The sequence below is a fragment of the Pleurodeles waltl genome, chromosome 1_1 (assembly GCF_031143425.1).
Source record: "Pleurodeles waltl isolate 20211129_DDA chromosome 1_1, aPleWal1.hap1.20221129, whole genome shotgun sequence".
In the NCBI taxonomy this organism is placed as follows: domain Eukaryota; kingdom Metazoa; phylum Chordata; class Amphibia; order Caudata; family Salamandridae; genus Pleurodeles; species Pleurodeles waltl.
Genome location: NC_090436.1, coordinates 950,686,560 through 950,714,054, shown reverse-complemented (window position 1 = coordinate 950,714,054; position 27,495 = coordinate 950,686,560). Strand labels below are relative to the sequence as shown.

Here is a 27,495-nt window from a genome sequence, read left to right as displayed (position 1 = left end):
TTGTCCGTACCCCTAACAAGATGTGATTGTTTAATAATGGGAGACTGGTTTAGCCTCTTTAAACTACTAATAGACTGGAATGTTGGGAGCTTAGTTAAAGGCAAAAGAATTGCAAAGGGGCAATCGCGGCTCATATACACTTGTTCTCCAACACCGCAGCTTTGGTCATTCACTAAATTACTAGTTAATTTAGAATATTTGTCCTTCACCCATGGCTCTGACCTATGACTCGATTAGAAGGCCAATAATAGCTGGTATAGCCTGAGACAGGAGGCCTGTAAAGCTATGCTAGAACACTGGATTGTTGAGAGCTCCACTGAAGACACAAGTGGCTCAGGGCCAGTAATCACTGGTGTAGTCCGAATGGGCAACAGTCTATGCTTATCTTTTTGCTTTTCTCTGTTTGTTTTAGAACATCTTACCCTTGTGGCAGGAATGTTGTAATTATAGGACTTCTTCCTCGGGCTATACCATTTGTTAAAATCCTTTGATATCATTATAGGCAGTTGCATGTGGTTTGGAACTATAATTCAGGTGGGACCTCTAACAACCACTATAACCCCAGGCAGTGAGCTATAAAACTTTATTATCTCAGAGGGTAATAGTTCCAGGTTGGAGTTGTAGAGTCGTGAATGCCTCTGGTATATATTGACAGGCTAAAGTGCAGCTTTTTGGTGCTGTACAGTTGTCTGATTTATATTAGCTGTGAGTCTCTGCGGCTGCAGCTGGCCATTCCATTGGATTAAACTGGGTACATCACATTTTCTGTATTATCAACATGGTCTAGAAATACCATGCTTGTGTAATCATTAAAAATGACTGAGTTAAACCTTGCCTTTTTACTTAATGCGGGTTTCTATTTAAGAGGACCTTTAACATTTAAAACAAGTGCTGTAATCACTTCAGAGCTTTATGAACCTGAATAACAATGTTCTTCCACTTTCTTCTTTTCTGCTTAGAAAGCTGCACTAGAAGCTTGTCACTTGGGTTATGGAGTAAGCGTGATAGTTGGAGAAGCCCCATCAGCAGCACAGCTTTCCTTCAGTCCCCTGCTGCTCTTCACAGGCCGCACATGGAAAGGAAGCATTTTTGGAGGTATTTCATTTTTCTAATATAGCAAATTGATACAGTGTGTAGAACTTTGTTATTCTTTTTCCTCCAATTTTAAGACTCTAAAAGCCCCCCTTCTCATCACAGGATCAATAACTTGATTTGAGAAGACTTTTTAGGTGGCCTTAGTTTCAAATTTTGTTAAAGGTTTGAAGGAACTGTAAATACACCAGTATGCCCTAATTTCTCCTTGGTTTTTATCCGAGTTAGTCATAATGGGGTGCAATAAAAATTGAAGGAATGCTGACTTCAAAGGGAGAACTCTTTTATGTTTCCAATAGGGATTCTGATTTGTTGTGAAAGGATCAATATTATTCCTTTGCTTCAAAAGGAGATACGCAGCCGTTGCGAAGGCTTTTTCGATTTATGAACATCACCTAAAAATCTTTGCCTCAAGTTGGTCCTTGTGCAATGCTGAGGGACATTGAACCACACCATCATATTTTGGCCTGGATATATCCACTCACAGGCAATATTTCGTGAAACTAAATAAGCAAGATACACTTTTTGGTAATTTGTAAAATTTAACCTACCTTATATTTTCAAGACGATACACAAAGAAATCATACCACACAATAAATTCACACAAGGTGTGATGAATGGCGGTAGTGACTTATTTCTCCTCAAGGACAGAAAAGTAGCACAGAGAGCTCCTTGCTGGGTCTCTTTGCTACTGGAACACACCTTTCTAAAATTTCTCCTCCAGCCCTAAACTAATGTGCTTAGACCGGACATATGGATACTAAAAACGTAATGGTCTGAAAACATACGCTTGGTTTCCATATGCTTATCACCTTTGTTGGCAGTGGAAAATATGGTGTGAGAACGCCCTTTACTCACTTACAAACCCACAACGAACACCAACACTACGCATCACACTTACCATGCATGCACAATAACAACAACATGTATAGCTCATTCTTTCCCATTCACTACATAAACATTTTCCATCACAACTCAAACCACAACCTGGCATTACACTACATGCTTTATATCACATACACACACATCTATCTATCTATCTATCTATCTATCTATCTATCTATCTATCTATCTATCTATCTATCTATCTATCTATCTATCTATCCATGTGTATGTATGTGTGTGTGTGTATATATATATATATATATATATATTTGCTATATAAGTGTATAGAGAGAGAGAGCGAGACAGAGAGAGAAATTGGGTTGGTGGTTGACTGGGGTGGGAGCCCTTGTCATGCAACAACCAAAATCGCTTGCAGAGTGAACCACTAAAAAGCCCCTAAATTAACCTGTGTATATCCCTGAGTAGCTTGGCACAAACAATAGTGAGGCTTAACTTATGAGAAATATGTATTTAGGCAGAACACAAAGAGCACTAATTTGAAAACACAAGAAAAATCACATCCCAACTTAGAAAAATACAGTAATTTTAAATAAATTATTAGACACCCAAATGACAAAACTCCCATCAGTTGAACCAGAGTAATACATTTTCTAATTTGTTAGTGATAAGTAGCACCTAAAAGATCAAAGACCAACGATATTTAGTCACATGAGACTGGGTTAAAGTAAAAAACAAATATTGCTGCCCTTGATGGAGTGTAGTTCGAATACACAAAGTGGATTAGGCCCAGGCTTCGCTTACCTTCGGATTTAGAATAATTTCTGAGAGGGTAAAGTTCAGCAGGGCAAGGCTGCAGGTGTCTGTGGAGTAAGTGTCGTCATAGAATTTCTTTGTTGACTCTCTGAAATGGAAGCCAACATTTTCCAGCAGGATAAGGTTAAGGCTGTAGCCGAAGACAGTTCCAAGAGGCCAAATATCCCTTTGGTGAAGGACCGATGAAACTGAATTTTTGCTGCAGAGTAGAACGTAGAGGGAGAAGTTGTGAAGTCAGTCTGGCCAGCAATGCACCCCAGGTGCAAAGGCAAGCAGCTTTGTCCTGGTGTCCTCCTGGTTCTAGTTTTTAGCCAAAAATTTTGTAAGTCTCCACTTTTGAGATTCGGCTATATGGTGAACTTCAGCACCGCTTTCAAGGGGTCCAGGACTGGTGGGGCGCCTCGTGGAGAGTCAGGACTCACTTAGGCTGGTTTTTGGTGGCTTAAAAGACGTCTTTTGTGTCCCTCAGGCTCAGATCTGGGGCCCAGCAAACTAGCCCTTTGGAGTCACTCTGTTGGTCCTGGGTTCAAATTCAAATGCAGTCCTTCTTCCCCAGGCAGGAGGGCAGCTGGGCAGAAATGCAGCAAGAAAGTAACAGGTCAACAGCCCAGCAGTGCAGCAGTGTGGCAGTCCTTTCAGCAGCACAGTAGTCCTTCTTCGTCTTGCAGTATCCACAGGTCCAGAAGTGTACTGAAGTGTTGGTGTCCAAGGTCCCTTTTTTATACGCTGGTGTCTTCCTTCTGGAAGGTGAGAGCAGCTTCTAGACACTGACTTTGAACTACATATAATTTCCGGACTCCCCTGCCCTGGCCCCAAACTACCTGAAGTGGCAATGTGGAGGTTATAGGTCATTTATGTAAAGGCAGAGAGCTCCCTATTCAGTTGCAAGTGGGGCTGTAATCAGCTATGCCTTCCCCCACCCATCCTGCCAGCCGATAGCCCATTCAGGCACATCAGACCCCTCTGTTGTGTGAATGTCTAGGAGGAATTTACAAAGCTTAACTGCCAGTTACACATAGTCATGTGACCCAAGACAGGCTACATGCACAAATGGGTTAAGGGCAGAAACATACCAACTTTCTGAAGTGGCATTTTCAAAATTGTAGTTAAAAAACACTTAACCATTAAATAGGAGTTTTCATTACAATTCCAAAAACACCAAACATGAAATAGCTACTTGCTTTCACTTGAAAGATACAGCTTGTTAAATGTAACGAGGAATCTCCAATGTTATCCTATGGGAGGGGTAGGCCTCACAGTAGTGAAAAACAAATCCAGGAGTTTTTCACTACCAGGACATGTAAAACCTAAATGTACATGTACATGTCTGACTTTTCATTTACAAGGCACCATGCCCTATATGCTACTTAGGACCTTCCTTAATTATAGGTAATTGAGGAAGAGTTTAGGGCTTGGCAAGAAGGTTTTATTGACAAATCGACATGGCAGTTTAAAACTGCATTCAGTCTGAAGTGGCAGGCCTGGGACATGTTTTAAAGTGCTACGTAAGTGGGTGGCACAGCGAGTGTTGCAGTTCCATTGGTAGCATCTAATTTACAGATCCTAGGTAATGAGTATACCACTCTACAACAGACTTATAAGTAAATTAATTGTGCCAATTGAGTATAAACCAATTTAACCATTTTCTTAGGGACTGAGCACAAGCACTTTAACAGTGCTTAGCAGTGGTAAAGTGCACAGAGTCCTAAGGCCAACAAAAACGACCTCAGCAAACAGTGGAGGGAAAAAGGCAAACAGTTTGGGGAGTGACCCTGAAGAGAGGGCCAGGTCTTTTGGTCCGCAGATCACCCTTTCTTTTATTTGATTTAGGTCCATTCAGTAGTTTTTGAGATATTAACCCCTTCGCTGCCAGGCCTTTTCTCCCTCGGGTACCAAGCCTTCTTTTGGCTATTTGGGGCAGTTCGTGCTTAGGCCCTCATAACCTTTCGTCCACAAAAGGTACCCATGCCAACTTTGCGTCCTTTTTTCCAAACATCCTAGGGATTCTAGAGGTACCCAGAGTTTGTGAAATTAGCTAAAATACAGCGAAAACTTTATTTTTTTCAAACAAATGGGAAAAAGGGACTGCAGAAGAAGGCTTGTGTTTTTTTCCCTGAAAATGGCATCAACACAGCGTTTGCGGTGCTAAAATCACCAGCTTCCCAGCTTTCAGGAACAGGCAAAGTTGAATCAGAAAACCACATTTTTCAACACAATTTTGGCATTTTACTGGGACATACCCCATTTTTACTATTTTTTGTGCTTTTACTCTCCTTCCAGTTAGTGACAGAAATGGGTGTGAAACGAATGCTGGATCCCGGACAGCTAAACATTTCTGAAAAGTAGGCAAAATTCTGAATTCAGCAAGGGGTAATTTATGTAAATCCTACAAGGTTTTCCTACAGAAAATAACAGCTGAAATAATATAATATTAAAATTGAGATTAAAAAAAACTGCCATTTCTCTGCACGTTTTGCTCTGTAACTTTTTCCTGTGATGTCAGATTTTTTTAAGCAATGTACCGTTACATCTTCTGGACTGTGGGGATATAGAGGGCTGGCAGGTTCATCAAGAACCCTAGGTACCCAGAGCCAATACAAAGGGCTTTCATTCTATTCCGGGTATACAGCAATTCATTTGCTGAAATATAAAGAGTGAAAAATAGGTATCAAGAAAACCTTTGTATTTCCAAAATGGGCACAAGATAAGGTGTTGAGAAGCAGTGGTTATTTGCATATCTTTGAATTATGTGGTCCCCGTACTCGCATGTGAATTACAGGGCATTTCTCAAATAGTTGTCTTTTTTACACACTGTCTTACGTTTGGAAGGAAAATATGTAGAGAAAGGCAAGGGACAATAACACTTGTTCTGCTATTCTGTGTTTCCCCATGTCCCCCGATACAAATGGTACCTCACTTGCGTGGGTAGGCCTAACGCCTGCGACAGGAAACGCAACATGGACACATCACATTTTTACATTGAAAACTGACGTGTTTTTTGGAACGTGCGTAACTGTGGATTTTGATCTCTAGCTCAGCTGGCACCTAAGAAAGCCTACCAAACCTGTACATTTTTAAAAACTAGATGCCTTGAGGAATCCAGGATGAGTCGACTTGAGGGGCTCTCACCAGGTTCTGTTACCCAGAATCCTTTGCAAACCTCAGAATTTGGCCCCAACACATTTTTTCCTCACATTTCAGTGACATAAAGGTCTGGAATCTGAGAGGTGCCACAAATTTCCTTCCACCCATCGTTCCCCCAAGTATCTCGATAAAAATGGTACCTCATTTGTGTGGGTAGGCCTAGTGCCCGTGAAAGGAAATGCCCCAAAACACTATCTGGACACATCAAAATTATCAAATACAAAACTACCTACTACTACATTTTTGGTGCTGGGCTCAGCAGCCATACAGGGAAACATACCAAACCCAGACATTTCTGAAAACTAGACACTCGAAGGAGTCTTGGGGGGGTGTGACGTGCGTGGATCTCCCAGTGTTTTCTTACTCAGAAGCCTCAACAAACCTCAAATTTAGCTAAACAAAATCAATTTTTTTCCACATTTCTATGTGGGATTACCACACTGGGACACATTTCCTACCACCCAACGTTCCCCTCAGTCTCTCTGTAAAATTATAATTCACTTGTGTAGGTGGGCCAAGTGCCTGTGACAAGGAAGAGCCAAAACCATGTCGAAATTGAGGGGGAACCGAAGCGGGTCCAAAAGGGCAGTTTGAAAAAAAACATTTTTAGGCTGACAAGTGGGGCAGAATTTTTATCAGTATAGATGAGACAATGCTGGGTGGTAGGAATTTTGTGGATTCCTGCAGATTACGGAAGGTTCCATCACAAAAATGTGGGACAAATGTGTGATTTCAAGCAAAGTTGGAGGTTTGCAGGGCCTTGTGAGTAAGAAAATGGTGCGGGTGCATGTGAAGCACACCACCCTGGAATCACCCAGATGTATAGTTTTTAGATGTATCTCGGTCTTGTGGATTTTTCTACATGGCAGCGTTCCAAAGTCCAAAAAGCGCAGACCTCACCATTCCAAGCGGGGTGATTTTGAGAGTTAGCCAAGCTCTCATGGCCCAAATGTAAAACCAAAACCCAAAATAATCAAATGTCCTCTTGCTTGCCATGGGATAAGATGTTTTAGTGTGCGGGTGAGAGCAGAATGACTGTTACCCCCTTCAGTTTGGGTAGGGGCATAGCCAGGCCCATACTGGTTGGTAGCCACCACCCCGCGTTTTTTTAATTTTTTTTTTATTCCCGGGCATCTAGTAGACTATCTTCCCCCCCCCCCCCCCCCCCCCCAGGTGTGGATCGTAGGTAATTGCCCCAGCTGCCCACTGGTGGGCAGAACAACTTTGGCCCCATTTATTTGGGGTGGGTGTATGGCCATACCCCCACCCTCTATTTGAAAAACAAATCTTCCCTGGTCTCTGGTGGGCTTTATGCCCCCTTTGTGGGAAGATGGGCCTTCCAAAAATAGGCTGATCTGCCCCCAACGGGGGCAGATATGGCCAACAGTAATGTGCCCCCATGGGGAGCGACCCTTGCCCAAGGGGCTCCCCCAAACAAAACACACACATGCACACACACACCAATCCCTGGCGCCTAAGTGGTTTCTGCCCCCCCCCCGGGGCAGATTGGCATAATAGAAATAGGTTGATCTGCCCCAAAGGGGAGCAGAAACGGCCTAAAATAAAATTGCCCCAACAGGGGAGTATCCCTTGCCTAAGGGTTCGCTCACCTTGCCTGAAATTGGCGGCAAAAAAAATGAATCCCCGGGGCCTTAGTGGTTTCTGCCCCCCTTGGGGGCAATCGGCCTAATAAAAATAGGCTGATCAGCCGATAAGGGGGGGCAGAAATACCCCAAAGACAATTTGCCCCCCAGGGGAGCGACCCTTGTCTAAAGGGTCGTTCCCCACATATTCAAAAATAAAATAAACAATAGAAAAAGAAATCCCTGGTGTCTAGGGGATTCTGCCCCCCCCCCCCAACGGCAGATCTGCCTAATAAAAATAGGCCAGTCTGCCCTCCACGGGGGGCATACATGGCCTAAAAGAAATTTGACCCCCCAGGGGAGCGACCCTTGTCTAAGGGGTCGCTCCCTTCAACTGAAACAGACAAAAAAAGCGCCCCTGGTGTCCAGGGGTTTTTGCCCCCCCACCCCCACCTCCCGGTGGCAGATCGGTCTAATTATAGGGGGGGGCAGAAATGCCCGTAAAATAATTTGCCCCCCTTGGGAGCGGCCCTTGCCCAAGGGGGCGCTTCCCTTATGCAAAAACAATATCCCTGATGTCTAGTGGGAATTTGCAGCAGAAATGCTGAGAGAGACATGAAAGGAGAGGAAAGGCCTTTCTGCTCCTTTCATGCCTCTCTCGCCCCCTCCACGTAATCAGAGGAGAAATGCTTTTGCATTTGAGCGGTAGGCCTCTAATGACGTGAGTGCACAATAGTGCGCTGATGTCATCGGACGGCATGGGGGCATCCGGGGGGGGGGGGGGTGCTTGGCCATCGTGGGAGCTAGTTTCGTCCTCGGCACCGGGAGACCGAGGGGGTTAAAGGGAAAGGAAATGTGTATATCTAGGGCTCCGGATCAAGAGATATCTCCTGCTGAGATCTGATTGGTTGCCAAGATTTCAAACAAGAAGTGTTGGCAGCCGAGTTCCAAATAAAAGCAAATAAAGAAAAGAAAAGGGGGCAAGGTATGTATACCCTAGCCCAGCCCTCCCCCTAATCTCCCTGGGACCTCCCCCAAGGCTTAAAAGCATTTCTTTTTAAATCACGGAGAAATATGCGGCTGAATCCATGGAGTTCGCCACCGTCTACCTTGTTCAAAATGCATTGGCCCCCAGGTGGGCCATATCCGGGCATTGAGGGAAAAAATAGGAGGGGCCTATGGGGCCTCCCTCCTAGGGCTTATAGAAGCCCTAGGGACCGCCCCCTCCCCTAGGCTGTGCGCAGTGAATATGCAGGGGTCCACAAAGGCTGTGCATGGCTTGGGTGGTTATAGGGGTTGGCTGCAGGGCCTGGCTGTAGGCCAGGCCCTGCGGCCTACCTCCTCCCCACCCCACCCCACACGGCCTAAGGCCATGCATGTCTTGGGGTTCGGTGCTTATAGGGTGTTGGCAACAGGCCCTGCGGCGGCAGTGCATGGTGGTGATTGATTTAGCGTATAGAAATCAAAATCACTTTATGTTAAAAAAACATTGAAATTCACTGAAAAAAACAAAGGTGTCACAGTTAGGAGATAGAATTAAATAAAACATAGAAATGTATTTTAAAAAAATCAAAGTTTACAGGAATGTTATAGTTAGATTCTGAATTTACTTTCAGAAAACCATATAATTTCAGCAGTAATAGTTATGGTTAGCGCAAGTAACTCTAACTTGTGCCCCAAAGATAAAAATGACTCACTCCCTTGCCATGCACTGCTGATTACCGCACATATTACATCTCTCGTAAAATTTGTGATCATCTCATTGATAATATCAATGTAACATTTGCAGTAAAATTATTGAGAAGAAAGCTGTGCATGGCTTTAAAGAAAGAAGTTCATTAGTGTGAGCCTTCATAAAACTACCTCACGAAGACTTAGGGCCTGATCTTTGGGGCAGGGGAAAACTCTGTCACAAAAGTGACAGATATCCCATCCGCTATATTACAATCCCATTATATCCTATGGAGATGGTAATACGGTGGATGGGATTCTCATGACGTTTGTGATGTAGGATTCCATCCACTGAGATCTAAATCAGGCCCTTAATCTTCTCTTAATCCAGTCTGTTACAAACTTTCACGTATGACAATTTGACTTCAAAAGACAATGTTCAAGGCAGCCGAAAGGGAAGGGGGCCACTTCTTGGACCAAGAGTCTTTCATTTTTTTAGCCTCATACAGTTCATACCCCTACTTTCATATACCTCAAAGTCATCATCATCACAAAGCCCGGTTTCTGGATCAAAGGAAGTCAAAACATCATCTGATTTTGCCAAGGTCCAACTCAAGTGACCTAGGCTCCTGAAAAGTTTTGGTGTGAGGAGAACTTTCTTAAGCTGCCCAGCTTTCAACAAGTTGCTGACTGGTGTCCTGGAGGGTTGTATTGGAGACTGAACCAAGTCATGCTGAAAAATCCATCCATAAAGATCATTAATTTTATTGTATTAGGTGTTGTGTTAAACTTAGCAAATGTCCTTCAAAGTATATGTCTTAAGTGATGTAATATGTGGAGGAATTACCTGTGCTATGTGTAGGTATAAATATAGATGTATGTGTAAAAATATATATATGCATATACATATATATGTGTTTGTGTATATATATAAATATATATATGTATATATATATATATATATATATATATATATATATATATATATATATATATTAGTGTCTGAAGGAATTAATGACTTTTTTCCTCCATTTTGTTGGTTGATCTTGTGGATTCGTCATGACGTTACATGGGGGAGGGTTGCGACGAATTACAGAATATCGCACATTTGTGTTTGTATTTAGCATTTATAAAGCACATTATGCCCTTAGGCGTCAAAGCACTGCCAGTTGGAGAAACTGCAAAGTAGGCAAACCATAGCACGAGGAACCATTACAGGTGAGAAATGAGCCAAGTCTTAAGTTATTTTCAAAAGACGATATGGGAATCACAGCAGACTATGTGATGCAGCAGTGTGTCCCCATCTGGACCTCTGAAACCTTGGGACAGTAACCTTTTTTTGACTGGAGGACCTAACTTGTCTTCCTAGACAATACCACTGAAATGCTGAATTCAGCTGTAAAGACCCCTGCTTTTGCAAGGCCTTATGCACAATACAAAGGGCTTTAAAATTGATTTGCTTCATAACATGAAGCCAATGAAGGAAGGGCAGGCCCTCTGTGACAAAGGAATATTATGGTACATTTAATACGAAACAAGTGCCCGTGTTCTGAATAATCTGAAGTTTCCTACGGGATGATTTGTTGATATTTAGATACAGTACATTGCAAAAGTCAAGGCGAGAAGTAATCAAAGCCATGACTATTGCCGTTCTTAATTCCAGTGGAATGAAAGGAAGGACTTTTTTTTAGAATCGTAATAATATAAAAACAAGAACTAGCAGTCTTGTTAACCTGCCTGTCAAAAGTAAGAATGTTATTGAATGTCACTCCCAAATTTTCTGCCAATTCATCTGGCATGGGAGGGGGGGCACACACCTCTGGCCACCACCAGTCCGACCTCACCAATTGTTGAGCTCCGAAAACCAGGATCGCTGTCTTTTCAGCATTTAATTTCAGACAGTTGTCCTTCATCCAGATCCCAATGTTTATCATACACTGTTTGAACTTCTCTGCCACAGAGAACAGATTGCCAGAGAGAGAACTAGGATCTGGGTGTTATCTGTTTAAGACAGAACCTGGAAACCAAATGATCAGATGAAGGTAACAAGGTGGACAACGTAAAAATAGAACAATGTGGGGCTAAAGCAACGAGCCTTGTAGCACCCCACAGGGGAGCTGAAGCGAGGCAGACCTAAAATTCCCACAAATGACAGTTGAAAACAAAAGTCAACGTTTTGAACACGAAGGTGTCCCACAAGCACCCCTATATGCCACCCCTGGGGTCAGGGTACCTCTATCCTGAACCCTTATATTTATATTTGTATATGGTGGTATATGGTGGCCGCAACTTTCTACTCGGGTTATGGCCAGCCAATCATGGCATTCCTATTGGCGTGCACATTTGTGATTCATTGTGAATTTGCTGCGAACGTAGTTATATAAATTTGGATTTCCTTTAATATCTCAAATACTATGGAATGTATTTACACCAAATAATAAAGTGTGCTTTCTGGACCAAGAGTTGCCTTTCTGCCAAATTTGGTGTAACTCCGTCCAGCAGTTCAGGCTGTGTAGTATGTTGAAAATCCTTATGGAAATTACCATGGGAAATTCACTTTTTTTGACCCCGCACCCTTTTTTCTCAGCCCCAGCTTCGCGGATCGCCCAAAATCATTCCACGAACAACAAGATCCTAGAGGACACTTTTTTTGAAAAGTTCATGAAGATTCGTCAAACTGCGCCAAAGATATAGCCCAGTCAAAAAAAAAATTCTTATAGGAATTAGGTCTTAACTATAGCTACCTGCTGGTGACTATCAGCGGTTGCCAGTAGATATTTATAGTTAGGACCTAATTTTCATCAGAAAAGCTTTTTTTGTTTTGCTAATAACTTTGATGTTTTTGACGAACCTTCATGGAATGCTCAAAAATAGGTTGCTACTCATTTCAGCTTCTATCTGGAAAGTTTCGGGTGATTCGTCATTTAGGGGCTGTGAAAGAAAGGGGGACGGCTCCCAAAACACTCTTTCACCATGCAGTATCCCTTAAGGATTTTAGAAATGACTACAGTCCGAACCACTGGATGGAATTATACCAAACACGGCAGAAAACTAGATCTTGGCCCCAAGAGATCCGTTTTTGTAACTTGGTGTAAATCTGATCAGTAGTTTTGTAGTTATTAAAGGAAAAAATGTACGTATATCTAAAGACTCAGATTCAATGCAAATTAATCTCAGTGGATACGTGGATCAATGCACCAACAGCAGTACCATGATTGACTGGGCACAACCTAATAGGAAAAATGCGGCTGCCATTTTGTGTATCGAGACTTGGTCCCGGGGGAAAAAATAAAAAAGTGTTAGAAGTGGTCAGGGTAGAGTTACCTTGACCCCATGGGACAGATGGAGGAGGTTTGTGAGGGAAACCCTTTGGGGAAGAAATTGCCCAAAAATATTTTCTTTGGGTCTCATGAGGATCCGTGGATGCCCCACAGCAGTCAGCGTGGCCCCCATGTGATTTTGCAGCAAATCCACAGATCCAGGGCCTAAGTAAAAATATATATATATATATTCAACCACTCACATACTACCCACTCACACACCTATTCACACACTCACAGACCCACAACACCACTACCATAACCAGACACAGACCCACACATCCACCTGCACAGCCACCCACTCACACACCCACTTATCAACCCACACAGCCTTTAACACACATATAGCCACTCACATACCTACTTACACACCCACAAAACCAGACTCACTCACAGACCCACACAACCATTCATACACCCAGTCACAGACCCACTACAGACCCTAAGAACAACTACCACACCCAATTACAGACATACACACCCACTCACGCACCCGCTTACACATCCACACAACCATTCACACACCCATATAGCTACTCGCACCCACTAACAGATTCACACAGCCACTCAAACACCCACTACAACACTCATACACCCACTTATACAACCACACACCTACTCACATACCCACTCACAGACCCACAAATCCACTCACACACCCACTCACAGACTCACACAGCCACTCACACACACTCATACAGCCGCACAAGCACATACACCGATGCAGTCACTCACGCACAACGTGGAGTTGGCTGCATGTAGGGGCTAAGCCACAGGGTCTGCCGAAAGGGCCTGCAGGCAACCCCCCTCTACGTACGGAAATTTCTTGTTTTAAAAAACCTTACAATTTCACTAAAAAAACAAAGGTTCCAGGAACGTCATAGTTAGGTTCAGATTTTACACACACACACACACACACACACACACACACACACACACAGCAATAGAAATTCAGCAGTTATAGCTATGCTTATCACAAGAAACTATAATTTTACCCCAAGGTAACTATAACTCCTGTCCCCGCCATGCACAGTTCTCTCATCAATAATTTTATTGAAAATATTGCAGTGATATTATCAAGGATGTCATAGATAGAAGATGTGATGACTATGTAATATGTGTGGTAATTAGCAGTGTGTGTGTGTGTTTCTGTGTGTATATATATAAAGATTGAAGATAAGTTATGGTTAGGAAAGCAATTTATTTTTTCTATATACAGTTATAACTTAAAGTTAGATTGTCTGCACTGTCTAAAACGTTCTATAACTTGCGTGTCTGTTACAGAGCTTTGAAAACTTGCTAAGCAGACTAAGTCAACTAAAACTCAGCCCTCTCATGCACAGTGTTCTCATGAATAATGTCATTGAAGATCGCATGAGTGTTGTTATAGCATGTTAAATCAAAGCATTCATAAGTGCTGTAGTATGAAAGGGTATAAGTAGTGCATGGTGAAGGGTGGTGTGGAAATCAGTAGAGTGATGTAGAGTACAGTGGCATAGACTGCAGTGGCTTAGAATAGAGTACAGTAGAGTGGTGCAGAGTAGAGTGGCTCACAGTGAAGTATAGTAGTTTGATGTCAGGTAGAATGAAGTGGAGTAGAGAAGCAAACCGTAGAGTGCTGTACAGTGAAGTGGTGTAGAGTGAAGAGAGGTAGGGTAAAGTGGGAGAGAGTCGAGAGCAGTGCTGCAGAGTAGAGTGGGGTGGTTTTGGAGCGGAGTAGAGTGGCAAATAGTAGAGTGATATAGAATAGAGTGGCACAGAGTAGAGTACCATAGAGTGAACTGTGGTATATCACAGTGAAGTGGGTTAGAAGAGAGTGGCGTACAGTGGAATGGTGTTGAGTGAAGTGAAGTGTAGTAGAGTAGAAGGGCATAGAGTACAGTCCCATAGAGTACAGTGGCATAGACTGGAGTGGAATAGAGTAGAGTGGCATAGAGTGAAGTGTGGTGGAGTATAGTGTAGTGGCATTGAGTGCTGTGGCCCAGAATCCAGAGCCTTGGAGTAAAGTGGTGCAGAGTAGAGAACAAGGCATACTGTAAAATTGTGCAGAGTGGCGTGGAGTGAAGTGGGTAGAGACGGGTTGCATACAGTAGAGTGGGTTAGAGTGAAGTGAGTTAGAGTGAAGTGACGAAGAGTAAAGAGGTGTAGAGTGGAGCTGCAGAGAGTGAAACGAGGTAGAGTGAAGATGGGCAAAGTGGTGTGCACTAGAGTGGCATAGAGGCAGTGGCGTAGGCTGGTGCACAGTAAAGTACAGTGTGTAGTAGCATAGAGTAGAGCGGCCTAGCGAGCAGTAGTGCAGAGTAGAGAGGCATAGAATAGAGTGGCGTAGGGTAGAGTGGTAAAGAGTAGAGTAGAGTGAGGTGGGTAGATTGAATTTGGATAGAGTAGAGGTGTGTAGCGATGAATGGGATAGAGTGGTGCAGAGTAAAGTCCTGCCAGGAGCACTCACTGTTGCAGCGGTATCAATACCGAGATCCATGTAGTGCGGGGGAGCCCAGCTCCCCCACATATTTGTCTGTGATCGCCCTGGGAAGGTGGCGGTCCCCAGCTCTAATACAAGCGCTAGTAGGGGGATGCCATGCACCCCCTCCTTTTTAAAGTCCCTAACGACCCCGGAACCTGCCCTCCCCTGGCCAAAGTAAAAAAAAGGGCAGGAGATTTAAATAAGAAGGCTTTTTAGCCCTAGTAGGGACTGTAAGGGACCCCTAGGCCAAGACTAGTGGCTCAGGGTGACCCAACCCTTGCCTCTTTTCACTTTTTGAAGTCGAGACCCAAGATGGTTGGGAACAATTATTTGTTGAAGTTTTGGCACCCAATCAGATATCAGCACAGAAACAGATGGATCCACAAAGGATCAGAGTCCCCATATATATCTATATATTTTTACCTTTTAATAGCTCTAAAACCACTGAATGGATTTACACCAAATCATAAAAAGCACGCAGTCTGGACCAAGTGCTAGCTTTCTTCCAAATTTGGTTTAATTCCATTGAGCGGTTCAGGCTGTAGTACTGTTAACAATCCCTATGGGAAAATGTATGGGGAAATTGGCACCCCCTGATTCTTGGCTCACGCTTGACGGATCATCCTGAAACATTCAAGCCAGCAGCTGAACTGACCAAAGTATGAGTTTTGAAAGTTTTGTGAAGATTCGCCAGGCTGCGCCAAAGTTATAGGCAAAACAAAAAATGCTGCCCCTGTGGAACATTTGGTGTAAGTCCATTCAGTAGTTCTTGAGATTGTAAATGGAAAATAAATCTGTATATCTAAGGCAGCGGATCCAGGGTAATCTTCTGGTAAGATCTGATTGGATGGCAACACTTTGAACAAGTGTTGGCAGCCATTTTGGGACTCGGCTTACGTCCCAAAAAACACATAAACAAAGAAAAGAGGGCAGAGTATTTATACCTAACCCCGTAGCCTTGGTCCAGGGCTCTCCCCAGCCCCCCCAGGCTTAAAAGTATCTTTTTAAAATCTTAGTGAAATTGTGGGTGGATCCGCAGATTTTGCCGAGATTTGTAAAAAAGCACAGTCTTCTCAGTTTCTCAGTAATTGCCCCCAGGTTGGCCAGGACCCGGGGGCATTACGGGCTAGAAAAAGGAGGGGGGGGCACACAAAACCCCCTCCTAGTTCTTTTACAGCCCCAGAGACCACCACCTCCCTTGGGCGATGCTTAATAAATATGCTGGGGGGCCGTGCAGCTCCCCAGCGCTCTGGGGCCCACCACCTCCCTAGGGCTAAATATAAAATATTATAATGGGGGATTCCTGTGGAGATCCGGGGACCACCACCTCCCCGGGGCTATGTTTACAAACTATGTCTTGTTGTAGGACTCGTGTTGTACCAACGAGACTGCTGTATTTGAGCAGTAGTACCACTGAGTCTGGGGGACTGACTCTGATCCCGCACTGTTTGGCAGCTGTTGGCCTAACCTTTTCGGCTATCTAGCAGCACCTTACCAGAACCCAAAAGTAAAGGTGATTTGTGGCAGCCTAATGCATGACACTCCAAGACTCCTCAGGTAAGTCGTGGTGAAACAGATCATACCTCTTTCTCTCAGTGATACACGTCTCATACATGCAAAGACAAACAGAAGCAGGATTTAGTTCAGTGCAATACATCGATTGAAGCAACTGCTTTCTATGTAGAAAGGCATGAATTGTAATTATTAGGATAATGAAACACAATACCATTATAGCGGTGACAAGGAAAGTGAGACAGATGAAGATTCCCACCACACTGTCAAAGTAGTGATTCTATTATCTCTACCTGCACTCCTAAGATTCTACATGAGGACAATAGTAATGTTAGCCCCAATCAGCCTGCCCATCTACTCCCTGGATGGACACTCAATCCTCATACCTGTTCTATAGATAGAGAAGAGGTCTGGTTGTTTGTTGGGAGTCCTCCCACATAGATAAAGGGTAGGCTCAGTGTTTCAGCAGAAACTGCAAAAACAACATGCAGCATGAGATTGCAAGCTGGCTGGAATGTCCCCTCTAAGATGGTGGGGGTCAGTGTAATGTTCCAAAACTGCCCAGACATAATAACACTTATTGTGCCTGTGTAGGGTAGACATCGTACACCTTGTACCGGCAATATCCAGAAAACTATCATGTGCAGCCTTGGGTTAAGCACAGGATGAAAAGGTTGTGCAAAGAAATGAATAACAAATTCTGCGTGAAAGGGCAACTGACAAAAATAATGAAACATCTCCACTAAAATGAAGCTTGTACTAAAATAACAAGTGGTATAAAATGAAATGCAACTAGGTGAAAGGGAACAGGCTACAGGCCTAGAGCTAAAATAATGTGCCTGAGTAAATGTTAAAATAACCTCACAACAGCAAGGGGGGGGGGGGCGTGTGTCTCCACTGTGCCCCGAGGATTACTGCTTCCCCAAAGCAATATTTTAAAGAATTATTAGGGGTGATCCTGCAGACCCCCCAGGCCCTGGGGATCGCCATCTCCCTGGACTACAAAATCATTTAAGGAGTGGGGCTGCGGCCCCCCACCTGGAGCCATACATGGCACTGGGGACTGCCCGCCCCCATAGCCAGCTCCTCCCTAGCTGCCCAGCCTTGGAAGGTGGCTGTCTGGTTTTGCTTGGTGGGAGCTGATAGTTCCTGCCAAGCAAAAGCAAACGCTCCACTTTAAAAATGCTCCCACTTGCTGAAAGAGGAGTTGTCATCTCTATCCCTGCCAGCTAACATGCGGCCAGGGAAGGAGATGACAAAATTGCTCCTGCACACCAGGGGCTGCTATTTGAAGCTGCTATTAGCATGAGGGAGCGGTGCTGGCTTCCACAGGAGATGGGAGTCAGTTGGGATCACGGGGTCATGAGTCTCCCCCGCGGTCCCCACAGGTTTTAGTGGGTGCACTGGGCACCATGAAGCATTTTGCTGTGCCCCGATGGATTGGGTCCCCTGGACTGAAATCGGCCTAGGCAGGGAGGCCACATTGCCCCCCTCTCTTTTGAGAAAAGTATTTGGCCCCGGAGAGGTGGTAGTCCCTGGTGGCCCAGGGGGTCCTTGCACCCCCCCAATAAATATTTTTTAAATAGCCCCGGGTGGTTGTGGTACTCGGAGCTCAGGTGGATCCGTGCAGCCCCCAGCATAGTTTTAAAATGTAGCACCAGAGACGTCATGGTCCTAGTGGCCCAGGGGGTCCATGCAGCCCTCCATATATTTTTTTAATGTTGTTCCAGGAAGGTGGTGGTCCCCGGGCCTTCATGGCACCCCCTGCGTTTTTTTTATTATGTACCCTCGGGCAGGTGATGGTCCCCAGGGCCCAGGTAGCCTTTGTGGCCCCCCTCAAATATATATATTTAATGTTGCCCCCTTTCAGCTCCAAACCCCTCTAGCTCTGCGGCCAATCCCTGCTGTGCACAGCCAAAGCTGTGTGTTGTGCAGGCTTGGTATGGTTATAGGGGGTTAGCTGCACAGCTCCAACCCCCACCACACAGAGCTGAAAGCTGTGCACGGTTGGGTGAGTGGTCATAGGGGGTTGGCCTCAGGGCCTGGCTGTGCGAAAGCCGTGCGTGCCACGAGGTTGGGTAGTTTTAGGGGGTTGGCCACATGCCGCCAACCCCTGTTGTGCAAGGCCAAAGGCCGCAGGGCCTGGCCAAGTGTGGCAAAAAAGCATTTTTGTAAAATTCTTGGTAAAGTTCGCAAATAGTCTCGAATTTTGCCATGAAATAAAAGAAGAAAACAAAACAAGCATGGGTAACCCTCGGGTGAGCAAGGTCCCGGGGCCTGAATATATTATTGAAGGGGGTGCTCCATGGGCTTTCATAACGTGGGGGGTGCTAACTGAAAATAAATACACCGGGGCTGCGCAGACCCCCACTGTGGGCCCAGTGGACTGCTTTTTTCAAAGGAGGGGGGCCCACGGATCACGCTCCTGGGGCTGTATGAAGCCCCACTGACCACTACCTCCCTGGAGCAAATTTTAAGTGATTGTGGGGCCCTATATCAACCCCCCACACCCTGGGGACACTACCTCCCCAGGGCCATTTAGAGAAGGGAGGGGGCCACATGACCTCCCCTACCAGGTCATATACGGCACGGGGGGCCATCAGCTCCCCTGGGCCAGCCCGTGCCAAACAAGGGAGAGGGGTCGTGCAGCCCCCCTCCTGAAGCTGTATTTGGCCATGGAGACCGCCACGGAACAGGGCCAGCTCCTACTATCTCCAGAGGTGCCACCCTCAATTGAATCTGTTTCCATTTGCTTGGTGGGAGCTGTGACAGCTCCTGCAAAGCAAAAGCACACACCACACTTCCGGCAAGTGGGAATTGTCAAAAGGCCTGCCAGCAGAGATAAAATAATTGCTTGCGCAGGCAGGGAAATGCATTTCCAGCAGCAGCCTGCATACAGGAGCAATGCCGGCTCCGGCAGGAGGCAGGGAGCCAGCTGGGGCTGCAGGGGGCCTTGAGGCTTCCCCGGGGTCCCCAACAGCTTTTTTAAAAAATTAACAAATCCTGCCCTGCGTGTTTATTTTAGATAACTCGTTTTAGATGAATACGCAAGAAAGGATTTATTCTGGCACCATACTTATTTCAAAGAAATGAAACCTCAACGGGAAGCACTTACAGATGTAAACAAAGCAAGTGCCCAAGTTGAAGCTTCACTTCTGTGAAGTACTAATCATCCTAATTTCTTGGGCATGGTCAAGGCAAAGCAAGTGTATTTTTTTAGTGCACTTCCACCTTGAAAAATTATCTGTAAACCTTGATGGAGGTGTTTGCATTCTTGCATTTTGCGAGCGCAATATCTTATGTATTGACTGTGACAAGTGGATTCTTTTTGGATTTTTGCTGCTGAGACCAGAGATTGTGGGCCAGATGTAGCAAAAAGCCAATTTGCCACTTGCAAATTGCGAGTCGCTATGGGGTCGCAATGACCCACCTCATTAATATTAATGAGGTGGGTCGCAAATTGCGGCCCCATAGCGAGTCTAGGCACTCGCAAACATGGAGGCCTGCTGTAGTCAGCAGACCTCCACGTTCGTGACTGCTTTTAAATAAGGCAGTTTTTCTTTTTTTTAAGTGTAGCCCGTTTTCCTTAAAGGAAAACGAGCTGCACTTAAAAAAAAAAACGAAACCTTTAGTTTTGGTATTTTTTTAGGGCAGGTAGTGGTCCCTTGGACCACTACCTGCCCTGAAAAAATAGTTTTGGGTCCATTCACAAAGTGGAAGGGGTCCCATGGGGACCCCTTCCAATTTGCGAGTGGGTTACCATCCACTTGAAGTGGATGGTAACTGCGACACCCTTTGCGACCGCATATGCGGTCGCAAATGGTATTGCATACCACTCCGAATCGCAAATAGGAAGGGAACACCCCTTCCTATTTGCGATTCTGAAATGCATATTGCGAGTCGGTCCCGACTCGCAGTATGCATTTCTGCATTGGAAACTGGAATTTGCGACTCGCAAATAGTTTCCTGCATCTGGCCCTGTGTTCCCCCTTTTAAAAACTACAAGTATGTAAAATGGCCTAGCAGCCTTACTCATTTGCCTCCCCCCATATACATTTTTGGTATGCAGCATCTTCCTGCTCTTTTCCCACAATGATAGACAGCTTACTAAATTCCCCCCAAGCGTGTTTCCATCCGTTTTTAGAGATGCATACTTGATGCAGAGGAGTAAGATCATCTGCACCAAAGAAGCACATACGTCTGTAAAGCACAAATCAAGCAAGTTTGTTTTTTCTGCAGTTCCACCTTGAAAAGTTATCTGATTAAGATGCTCAAGAAATATTTACATGTGCAAAGTTACAGACACACAAGGTCAGTGGAGACATTACCTTGGCATATTTAAGCAGCTGCAGTGTAGAAGATGCACTATACATATACCCAATGAGGTAGCACTTACTAATTAGCCAGTAGAAAGTACTCAATTTTGGTAGATATTTTGCACAAAAAGGTGCCGCTTCTTGGATAAATACACAGGGCAGGATTCATTCCTGCGTGATGCTCATTTCACAGAAGTCAAAACTCTACAGGAAGCACTTACAGATATAAACAAAGCAGGTGCCCAAGTTGAAGCAAGTGTTTCTTTTTTCTACATTTCCACTTTACATTTGTAAACCTTAATGGGGTGTCTACTTCCTTGCTTATTTCAAGTGCAGTATCTCATGTAGTGATTGTGATGAGTGGGTTTTTTCTTGTCATCTGCTGCTGACAGCAGAGATTGTGTTATCCTTCTTAAAAACTGCAAGGATGTGAAATGGCCTAGAACCTATGCAACGTCTGTCCCCCATTTCCCGGAAAGATGGACAGCTTACTAAAAGCCCCTTCTGAGCGTGTTTCCTGCTGATTTTGGAGATGCGTTCTTTATGCACAAAATGATCACATCTCCACCAAACAAAGAAGCACTTAATGAGTACTGTGGGGTAAGCTGTCCCCTACTGAGCATGGCTGAAGGCTGTGCATGTTTGGACGGTTATAGGTGGCAGGCCGTAGGGCCTGACCAGAGCGCAGGTCTGCGACCAACCCTACTGCGCATAGCCAGAGGGTGTGCGCGGGGTTGGGTGGTTAGATGGAGGCTGGTCCCCCGCTGCGTATGGATGGGTGGTTACACAGGGTTGGCCTCAGGCCGTGCGCCAACCCCGGCTATTGGGTAGGATGTTTATAGGGAGTTGGCTGCAGCCAGCCCCCACTGCGCACACAGCCAAAGGCCGTGCGTGGCAGGAGTTGGATTATGTTAAAATGATTAAAATTACTTAATGTTAAAAACCCCCATAGAAATTCACTGAAAAAACCAAAGGCTACAGGGATATGTTATACTGAGGATATAGAATTAAAAAACAGAAATTCACTTAAAAAACCAAAGGTTATAGGAACGTTATAGTATGACCATGCGTGACGGAGGGTGGATTAACTAAAAGTAATTAAAATTACTTAATGTTAAACCCATAGAAATTCACTGAGAAAAACCAAAGGCTACAAGAATGGTTTCGGAATGAAATAGAATAAAAAAATAGAAATTCACTTAAAAGCAAAGGTTACAGGGATGTTATAGTTAGGCTCACATTTCTGACATACAAAACCATGGAAATTCAGCTGTTATAGTTAGTTACTTCAAATAACTTGTGCCCTAAGGTAACTATAACTCGCACCTTTGCCATACACTGCTAATTACCGCAGATATTACAGCACTCTTTACATCTTTTAAAATATCATTGATAATATTGCTGTAAAATTTGCAGTAACATTATTTATGAGAAAAATGTGCATGGCGAGGGTGCGAGTTATAGTTATCTTAGGGCACAAGTTATAGTTACTTGAAATATCTCTAACTATAACAGCTAAATATCTATGGTTTTATACATTTGAAATGCAAGCCTCACTATCTGTAACCTTTTTTTTTTAGTGAATTACTAAGTTTTTAAAATTATTCTATTTCCTAACTATAATGTCCCTGTAACCTTTCTTTTTTCAGTGAATTTCTAGTTTTTTTTAACCTTAAGTAAGATGCCCATCTCAATCCACGGTCGGGTTGGGCTGGGCGCAGGGCATGACTTGGCATTGTACTGCCCCCACCCAAGTTTGCTTCTCCTGATCCCCTCTTCTTCTGGGTAATTATACTTAGTAACGTGTTTCTATAGGAAATGCATTATTGTGTTGCTATTAGCTTTGGCCCCATTTGACAAATCTCCCCAGAACTTTCCAAAAGGTGCTCTTTTTTGCCTAATTTGTGCATGGAAAGTTTTGGGGTGAGCCATGAAGCAGAGACTGAGAAAAAAGGGGGGTCTCAAAACTCTTTTTCTGCATTCATTTTCCTATAGGAATTTTAGACACAGCTACAGTGTAAACGGCTGAATGGATTTACACCAAATTTGTCAGAAAGCTAAATCTCGGTCCAGAAAGAGTGCTTTTTGTATTATGGTGTAAATCCCTTCAGTAGCTTTTGAGCAATTATTGCTTGAAAACTTTGTATATCCAGGGACGCAGAATCTCTTTAGAGCCTGACAGATCTCAAACTAAGTTCTCATTGGCTGCCACCACCTCAACCAGAAAGTGGTGACAGCCATTCTTGGTTTCAGAACTCAATCCTGAGTCCGAAAAAAAATCACAGCAGAGTAGGAATTCCCTGACCTCCTTGGCGGTGGTGGGACCCCAGAGGATCCTGCTTATCGCTAAAAACGTTTGTTTTTAAAATGTACTGCTTGTTTGTTTTAAAGTCTATCGAAGGGCCAGATCCCAGGGGGAAACATATGTATAATTAGTTTTGGGGTGTGCATAGCTCCGTTCCTCAGGCCAATTTGGGCCATGAGGACCCGATACCCTGGAGCTTGGACATGTAGTAATGCGGAGGGGACACATGGCCACCTCCTAGAACAGTTTTTGGCTCTGGGGATCCCATCCCCTGGGGCCTGCCTATATATACAAAGGAGACATCATCACCCCGGCCGGCTCATATGTTATGTCTCGGGGCATAGCAGTTTCCCTGCCTGCACTTATGTGGGTAAGGAAACCTGTGTTTGCTCTTTTTTGGTGGGAGCAATTTCAAATCTCCCCCCAAGCTGGAGCAAACACCAAGTCTGCTCTATGCGGGCAAGAGGTTGAATAACGCTCATCTTGCTGGGAGCAGACTTTAGATCTGTTTCACTGCCTGCTGTGAAGCGGGCAGTGAACCAGATCTAAATATTGCTCCTGCCTGCAGGAATCAGCAGTATTAGCTGCTCCCTGCAGATGAGAGCAATGCTGGCTCAGCCTGGATGAGGGGAGATGGTTGGGGCCTCAGGGTCTTGGGCCCCTTGATAATGTGGTCGGTGCCCTCGTTGGGCACCAGAGCACCCAGCCTTTGTTGGCTGGGCCCGAGGGGATGGGGTCCGCAAAACTCAAAACGGCCTGGGGAGGGGAGGTGAAGCTCCCCTCGCCACAAATATGGTACTGGGCCCAGGGGGATGGGATCCCCAGGGCCAAAATCAGCCTGAGAGGGTGGCCATGTGCCCCCGCCCCAAGAAATGCACTGGGCCCTATGGAATTGGGTCCCCAGGTCCAACGAGGGGGGTCATGTGCCCCCTCCACCAAAGAAATGTACCTGACCCCGGGGCATGGGGTCCCAGTGGCCAAAAGCGAAAAAAACAAAGGTGAAAGTAAAATTGTAGTTAGGTAAAATGTTCAGTTTTAAACTCTAAAAGCCACTGAAAGTTAGTTATCTCAAATATCTGTAACTTGTGCCCTAAGGTAACTATAACTTGTGCCTCACCGTGCACTGATAATTACCCTATCACTCATGACATTCTTTGACTTCAATGATAATATCACTGTGCATGGCAGGGGCATGAGTTATAGTTACTTGAGATAACTGTAACTGATGAATTTCATTTTTTTTAGAGTTTAAAACTGAACATTTCTCCTAACTGTAACATTACTTTAACATGATTTTTTTCAGTGAATATATAACCTCAGCGCCTTCCTGGAGAGTTTCAGCGTGGTTTGTCAGGCACGGGGGAGAGTTCCAAAACAAGTTATCAACATTCATTTTTTTGTAGGCAAATTTAACTGCAGTACTGCAAAACTGCTGAATGGAACTATACAAAATTTGGCAGCGCAATAGATTTTGAGAAGCCCAGGGGACTCCGTCAGCCTTGGCTGTATTTAAAATAAAGAGGGTGGAGCCTCTCAGAGGCCCTGGGGACCCATCTGCCATAGCTGTTTCAGTTTAATAAGGTGAGGACGTGTTGCCCCTTCCTCAAGTCATGCTGTCACCCTGGGGATCTCTCCCCACAGGGCGGCTCTATGACATTTCTCCAGGGACCTCATCTCCAAGGACAGTGTCTCTTCCCTGTCTGCAAGAGCAGGGAAGTCTTATGTGCTGCCAACTGGTGGGAGCAGAAAGGGTGGAAGCATAGTATTGCCTCGGCCATGCAGGAGTAGAAAGGACGGCTGCTCCCACTGGGTGAGAGCAATGTGGCTCCCCCCGCACCTGGGATGGGTGGTGTCGGGGAAGCTGGTGGGCTGCTGGGGGCTTGGGGCAACCCCCAATATGAAAAATACTGTGTGGTGCCCTAGAAGGGCACCGTGGCACCCCACTGTTTAAAAATAAAACTTTTCCTGCACAGACTAATTCAATGGGTCTGCTTGCAGTGAGCCAAAGGGGCACTGGGGCTCCTGCTGTCGTCCCCAGCATTAAAGATGTTGTGGGGTGCACCGGGGAGCCTCAAGTTAAAAATAAAAATAATGTGGTTGGAGTGTGGTCCCATTGATTTGGGCCGCTGCAGGGAGCCGGCAGAGCCACAGGAACCTTGGGGCTTGCCACGCACCCTTCAATAATAAAAACAAAAAATAGTTGTGGGTGCCCCAAGTGGGGACCAGAGCATCAAATAAAATAAAAGTAAAAAATGAAATACTAAACAAGCTGCATCATATGCTCATTTATTATTCTCTGTTTCAAACAAGAAGTGCCCCATAATGCCCTGCTTATATTTGTGGATCCTGGCGATGCCTCTAGAAGGGGTAAGTGGTAAGGGTACCACTAAGATTTTTTCCTAATGTTTTTGGGGGCTGCAGGGAGTGCAGCTGCCCACTCCCCATAAAAAACACACCAATAAGTCTCATGGCCCGACAAATGTTGCAAAAACAAATACAAAGACGCGTTGATGTGTTTTAATAAGAATTTCAATAACATAATGATAATTACTTTTATTAAACTTTGCAATGTTTGAATGTATTTTCTATACAACTGATCATAATTGTAGAACGCTGGCTCTCTTTATAGTGCACTAAAATGAAGTACACTGTGCAGAGAGTCCAGAGGATCCCCAGAGGCTTGCAGAGGCAGAAATAGATAGGCCTAGTGCTCTTTTTGTGGAGTGTGGTTGAGCAGTCAGGCTTAGCAAAGCGTTGTGTTAAACATTTATTGTACTCACAGAGGCAATAAATGAGGCACACACTCAATGAATAAATCCAAGAGCAATTTAGAAAAATAAAAACTGCTTTTATATAGGCTTTTACTCAAAGACCTTTGTTATAAGGTAAGCAGTTTTTTATATTAAAAATACTTTGCTGTTTAAAAAATCGACACAGTGCAATTTTCAGAGTCTTCAATGGTAACCTATAGGGGAAAACAAGAATGTAGTTTCACTGGTACGTACATGACTTTCAATCCCAGTCTTCAAGTTTTTGGACTAGCACTGGGCAAAGTTCAGGTCGGTGCCAAGAGTGCACCCCCAGTGGCATAGGGTGGCTGAGTGCAGAGATCAAAGTCAGTTGGGGGATGAAGACGTGCTGCTCCCAGGTAAGTACAAGCGTTGTCAGAGGTTAGTCTCCTGGGGTTGAGGCAAGCACCAGGGGGGGAGGGGAGGGTGCCACAAGGCAGCACCAAACTTACACCCTCAGTGGCACGGGCGGCCAGGTGCAGAGTGCCAACACAGCATTGGGCGCCCAATGTTACTCATTGGAAGAGATTACTTTCAGAAGAAGGCTGCAGGCTCAGGCCTTGAGGCAGGGACATGTCAACCCACAGCTACCCAGGTAATTTGAGATGCCAGGGGTCATAGAAACACTGACGGTCCAGCTCCTCAAGGTCCAGGAGCTCTGGGTGCCGGGGTGTCATTTGGGGTTGGGAACGGCTTACCAGACAGGGATCAGCCAGTGTTAGGTACTGGTTGCAGTTGGGCCAGGCCCTGCACCCAAGCTTACACTGCACATGGCTAAAGGCAGTGCCCTCACAATGCACTGCTTATTACCTCCAATATTAAACCACTCATGACTCATTCCATGACATCAAATATAACATCACTGCAACAACTGAAATTATATAATTGATGACAACACTGTACATGGTGGGGGCGAGAGTTATACTTACTAGGGCAAAATGTAAGTTATGTGGGATAACCATATCTGGTAAATTTCAATGGTTTGGTTCGATTAAAATGATATGTTTTAACTGACATTTTCAGCTAACTATAACATCTCTTTAACCCTTGTTTTTTTAGTTAATATATGTATAATTGTGTATATACATATGGGTATATACATATGTGTGTGTGTGTTTATATATATATTGGCTAGTGGTGGATGCCACTAGGTAACTATAGCAAGGACCTAGTTTCTATGAAAAAGTGTTTTTTGTTTTGCCTTTAACTTTGGTGCGGCTTGATGAATCTTCATGAAATTTTCAAAACCATACTTTGCTAAGTTCTCTCTTTGTAAGTTTCAGGGTGAACCGTCAAGTGTGGCTGAGAAATGGAGGGGGGAAGGGGATTCCCAAAACGCGGTTTCACTATTAATTTTTTCGTACGCCATTAGACACGCCTACAGCCCGAACCACTAAACAGAATTAGATCAAATTTGTCAAGAAGGTAAATTCTGTTGCGCTGATTATGCTTTTTGTGATTTGGTGTAAATCCATTCAGTAGTTTTGGAGTAATTTAAAGCTAAAAAATATATATATATGGGGATTCGGATCCTATGTGGATCGATACGTGGATCCACGTGCCACAGAATCAGTTTGGCTGTCCGCAACCTGAGAGAGAAGTTGCAGCCGCCATTTTCTTTTGTCGGTAAACGTTCCCTG

At 44.6% G+C, this 27,495-nt stretch overlaps 1 protein-coding gene across 2 annotated transcripts in view; it reads left to right on the top strand.

Annotated features, from left to right (window-relative positions):
* The window catches only part of LOC138289792 (alcohol dehydrogenase 1-like), a 324,764-nt gene that overhangs the window by 196,905 nt on the left and 100,364 nt on the right, over nucleotides 1-27,495 (top strand). For both annotated transcript variants that reach the window (XM_069230197.1, XM_069230198.1), the window contains one exon: nucleotides 960-1,095. In XM_069230197.1, the coding sequence (XP_069086298.1) occupies nucleotides 960-1,095 (136 nt within the window). The remainder of the gene's footprint in view (nucleotides 1-959; nucleotides 1,096-27,495) is intronic.